Genomic DNA, 5,645 nt, shown 5'->3' with positions numbered 1-5,645 from the left:
GGGCTGATGAAAGGAGATGGGGATAGATCCCTTGTGGTAAATTGGTGAATAATTGTTATCAGGACTGTTTGTAAGGGTTGGAAATATAATGGTAGACGTTTTGTAGCAAAAGGAGGGAAGTGATTGACTTTGCAGTCCAGGAGCGTAGGTCCCTGGGACCATCAAGGAAGAAGAGCAGAGTGCGGGACCCTACACAGAGAAACAGTGACGCCAGAGATGGAGGCAAAGATGGGACATGGAGAGATGGAGCGGCTGGGAACTCTAGACCCAGAGAGGGAGAGCGACTGTGTGCTTGATGACCAGGTGGGGGGGTTGGGTGCACAGAACGCTTGGAGGGTATACCCTTTGGTTGGTTGATGATGCAAGGAGGGGATTGTAACCAATGAAGGGATATACAATAGGATGAATGTAAAGCTAATGTTCTCCCATGTAAACAATCACATAATTCACAATAAAACATTGGGGAAAAAATAGAAATGAGATTTTTTTGGTAATGATTTTACAGTGGGAAAGTTTCAGTAGCCTATGGGGAAATAAGAAGAATTAGTCAGGGACAATCAGGAAGAGTGACACTTGTAGCTTCTGTGACTTGTTATAACAGTTACTAGCTAAGGTTCTGGTGTAGCACTGTGGGACAAAGCATTGGACAGTTTGAATCACTAGGTCAGTGGTTCAAACTCACCAGCCGCTCCTTAGAAACTCTGTAAGGGTTGCTATGAGTCAGAAATGACTTGATGGCATTTAAAAACAACCACAGTCAAGGTAACAGCGCTTCACTCCTCCAAGGGCTGAGGTGGTAGGGAAAGGGTGGAGGACAGTAATCACACACAGATACATGTATATCACCTAATACATTTAGAGTAACCGTATCCTCTTCCAGGTTCTGGCCTTGCTCAGATGGGGCACTAACTTCACAACGATATCGCCCGGCATCATTTCTTGTAACATTTTTGATCCGTATACTAAAATCTATCATCTCAGCTCGATCTTTAAAATCACCTTTTAGAAAACAAACAAACAAAAACAATGATGTTAATAATGCAAGTGACTTTCCAAGAAATATCATCTTTCTCAAGTCACTTCATTCAGTGAACAAAAGCATTTTGTTCCTATTATTTTCCTATTACTAAGCCTAATTTTGTTGTTGTTATGTGCCATGGAGTCAGTTCCAACTCATGGCGATCCTGCACAGGGTTTCCGAGGCTGTAAATCTTTACGGGAGCAGAAAGCCTCATCTTTCTCCAGCGGAACAACTGGTAGTTTCGAACTGCTGACCTAGCGGTTTGCAGCCCGATTCATAACCAATACGTTACCAGAGCTCCTTATTTTATGTATATAGATCTATATATATGTAAGTATATACTTAACTAAAATAGCATTTTATAAAGCAAAGCTACCAGAATGGCAACTGCAGAACATTCAAGAGAGATGCTTATACTTTTAGCTCTTGGCAATCTGTAGCTTTGTCTTGACAGATACAAACTAAAGGGATATTATAAATTTTCTAAGATTCTTTAAGATTTTCACTTATTTAATACTTTCAAATTAAATACACTTAAAAGGAACAATATATTTATAATTCTGAAACTGTGTTTTCAAATTTAAAACTTTTTAATGGCGGGGATAATTTCAAGCATATATAAAATTAAAGGAGTATAATAATATAAACCCCAACATCACACAGCTATAACAATATTCATCACCAGTTGTAACAATAATCAACTGATGGTTTATCTTGTCTCCACTCCATACCATTGTATTATCTGGAAGCAAAATTTAGACTAACAGCATTTTTTCCATTGTTATGAATATTTTTAATGAAAAGTTCATGACAAATTCAACAGGAAGAGAAGGAATGGAAAATATGTGTATCTACTTTTTATAAAAGCACTTGATAACGAAAATTGTAATTACCTTCCTGTCAGTCATAACTTCCTACATTTCTCAGATGGAGGTATGGAGGTCAGATACGTTATTACTACAAAGCAGCATACCTCCCTTCCCACTCCATACCATCTTTTCTTTCTTTCTGAAGAATTTAATCAACAGGGACTGAAAGAATAACTCTATTTTGTATCCTCTGGGATACAGCTGAGAAACGAAGGGTCCAGGAACTCAATGAGGTTCTGACCTTTGTCCTGCTTCTGTGGCTGCTGTGTGTCAGGTTTTAGTCACTGTTGGTTTCATGTCACACTTGCAAAAGCACATTTTTATTAATTAGCCTGTTTTCACTTGTAAATTAAAGAATCCACTGTACTCGGTGTTCTTGTTCTCTCCTCATCAAGTCTGCAACTTCTTACCTTGAAGAGCCTGCTGGTAGTAGACAAAGGAGACACCCCGCCCAAGTTTCTTCCACTCTAACCGGGATGAAAGTGTTTTCTTTGGATATTTGCAGGCTAAAATAACCTCTAAAAAAACAACAACAAAAATATTTATTTTTTTATTGACCCTATGAATTTGCTTTTTATTTATGCAGTTAACTTTATTTCAACATCTTAAGTTAACCCTTCATATTTATATTTATTTATTCATTCATTCATACATGATCTCAACAGGTAACATGCTGGTTGAGCCCAAAGATAAACTGTAAGTAATATAGCTTTTTCACATAATAGTCGTGCGACACTATGCTACTTTCCCTAGTTCTCTGAGCCTCATTTTCCATCGGTAAAACAGGAAACACCTCATAGAGTTGTTGTGAATCTGAAAAAACAATAATACAAGCAAAGCACACGTTTGGACATAGTAAATTCCTTAACAAATGGCAGTTCCGGTTAATTATTTATCTTATTATTTCCAGTCTCCATCTTCAAGGTGTTTATAGTTTTGCAAAAGAGGCAGATAAGATCCTGTCATTTCAGTCCAATGTCAAAAGTGCCAGGATGTAGGTAAGCAGAGGGTGCTTTACACTTAATGCCTACTTCATTGAGGACATGAAACCCAGAGAAACCACCCCAATGTTACTGGGTGTAGGGATTCACTCTTCAATGCAGAGTCCTTGTTGCTGACCAGCATTGATGGGGTTAGACAGAAAGAATTTCACATGAGCAAACAAATTAAAAATTTATTGAGATGAAAAGATCTGTCCAGAGGAGGCAAGAAAGGCAAGGAAGGAAAAAACTGCTGTTTTTCAGTGCCTTCGAATCGGTTCTGGTCCATAGTGACTCTGGATAGGGTGGCTGGTAGGTTTGAACCACCAACCCTGTGGTTCAAACTGACCTTGAAGTCTAGTGCATTATCCTGTAGCACCAAACCAGGACTCCAAGGAGGGCTCTTAGGCAAAGTCTCTAAACAGAGACTTTGCTGGGATTTAAAAGGTCTTAGGTGGGAAAGTTACCATGTTTATTCATAGGAGTAGGTAGGGATTGCTGGGAAGGGAAATGGCTCATTTAGGAGGTACCATGCTAATGAAGTTCAAGCTCATCATTTCTTCAAGATGGATTTCATCACACAGGCCTTTGGTAGGGACAGACAAAACTTATTCTAGGATGCTGCACCAAGTTCTTCAGGACTCCAGGTCCAGCCCCTTCCAGACTGTTGTTTTTAGTTGCCAGAGAATCAGTCCAACTTAGGAAGACCCCATATACAACCAAACAAAATGCAGTCCACCACTGTGCTGTCTTCATAATCAGTTGCAGATCAGATCATGTGATCAATAAGATTTTTGTTTGTTGATCTTCAGAAATACATCACTAGTCCTCTCTTCTTAGTCTGGAAGCTTCACTAAAACTGTTCAGCATCATAGCAATATGCAAACCTTCACTGACAGACAGATAGTGGCTGCACATGAGATGTACTGGCCAGGAACCAAAACTGGGTGTCTCTCACAGAAGTCAAGAATTTTACCATGAAGCCACCAATGCCCCCACCAACACTTTCTATGGATATGTTAACAAACCTAATATGATCTTCTAATAAACTGAATATGGAGGGTGATGCTTTGTCTCTTGTGCTTTGGACATGTTGTTAGGAGGTACCAGTTCCTGGAGAAGGACATCATGCTTGAAAAAGTGGAGGGTCAGTGAAATAGAGGAAGAATCACAATGATATGGATTGACATAGTAGCAGCAACCAGAGGCTCAAACATAACAATTGTGATTGTGGCACTGTTTTGAATGTTGTACATAGGGCTACAATGAGTAAGAAGTAACTCAATGACACCTAACAACAACAAAGTGGTATTTTAATAAACTGTTGATACTGACCAAAATGACTGCCTACTTGAATCCTGATAAATGATGAAAATATTTAATACTGGCATCAAGCTTAACTGAATCAATGTAGCTATTTTACTAAGTCACTTAATTACTGCAGAAAATTTACTGCAGCTGCATCATTAAAAAAATTCCTGGAACCCTTGAAGGAACCCCATTTTTGATGACTGAAGGGGTGAAACCCAGTGCCCACTTGCCAACAACTACTTCAAGTTGCCAACTGGACACCTCTAGTTATAAATAACGTTCACAAATATTTCAGGCAGTCTCTGTAAAGTGCCATTTCATTATCCGAGGTCCTCCCCCACTATCAATACAAACAATTTAATCTAAAAAGCAAACTGTGAAATGACTGATTAATTTTGTTCTATTACAATAGGATTTTTATTAAAATTTACATAAGGAAAATTGTCTGCAATGATTTAAAATTCAGATTGAACACAGAATCTTTGACTAGAAGATACATTCTTTAAATCCTTTCCATGCCTCTAATTTCAAGAAGCAAATTTGTTGTCATTTTTTTAAATGCAGGATATTACATGACACATCAAATGATGTTATCTCAGGTTTTCTTTAAAACACATACACACACACACATTATATATATATATATAATATATATAAAGATTTAGACAACAAGCCTGGAAAAATACATATGAAAATATTAACCCAGTGGTGATTGAATTATGTATTTTTACTATTATATATAGTTTCTAATTTTAAAAAATCCACATGTACTGCTAGAAATAGAATAAAAATTAATGTTAAAATAGAAAGGAAAGGGGAAAAAATAAAAAGTATTTTACAAGGATGCTTAAAATGTTAATTTTACATTAAAAAAGAATCATCATTTTGCAGACCTGTTTACAACTATACTATAAAAACAAATGTGTGCTGAGGGACTTGTCTGAGGAAATACAGCTCTGTTATGTTTATTAAGGAGAATGGGTGGTGGCCTTCCGGAGTCTTGAGTTTTAGATAGGTTTCCTTCCCGTATTTTGTTGAGTTTCTAACAATTAAACACACACCCACACTCCAATTCATTTTTAGCACATTCTCCATGTCTTACTCTTACATCTGAGGAATAATTCTAGACTCAAATAATCACACTGTTGATGTATTTAACTAAACACACACACACATAAATCAGCCTTTCTGTGAATTCTTCCTAATTTCTATCCTCACTGCTCTACAGAAAAACTTCTGCAGAAATTATATTAGAAAATGTAACCAATAATCTTCTAACCCAAGTGATTTCACTGAAGCCTCATTCTCTTTGAGTATGTAAATTGTAGAGAAATGGTCTATTCAATTCTTCCAAAATGTATTGACTACTTTCTGTGTGCTAGACGTGGTTTTTCAGAAATATCAGTGAATTAAAACAAAGCTGCCTGATCTTTTAAATCTTATACTCTAGTGAGCAGAGAAAGA

At 37.2% G+C, this 5,645-nt stretch overlaps 1 protein-coding gene across 1 annotated transcript in view; it reads right to left on the bottom strand.

Annotated features, from left to right (window-relative positions):
- Positions 1 to 5,645, bottom strand: part of JAM2 (junctional adhesion molecule 2) — a 30,264-nt gene that overhangs the window by 23,113 nt on the left and 1,506 nt on the right. The window contains 4 exon segments of the mRNA XM_006878265.1: positions 216 to 224; positions 227 to 261; positions 847 to 999; positions 2,301 to 2,406. Of these exon segments, the coding sequence (XP_006878327.1) occupies positions 216 to 224; positions 227 to 261; positions 847 to 999; positions 2,301 to 2,406 (303 nt within the window).

The sequence above is a fragment of the Chrysochloris asiatica genome, unplaced genomic scaffold, assembly GCF_000296735.1.
Source record: "Chrysochloris asiatica unplaced genomic scaffold, ChrAsi1.0 scaffold00199, whole genome shotgun sequence".
Taxonomy (NCBI): domain Eukaryota; kingdom Metazoa; phylum Chordata; class Mammalia; order Afrosoricida; family Chrysochloridae; genus Chrysochloris; species Chrysochloris asiatica.
The sequence above is the reverse complement of the archived record's forward strand: the minus strand, read 5'-3'. Positions and strand labels throughout refer to the sequence as shown.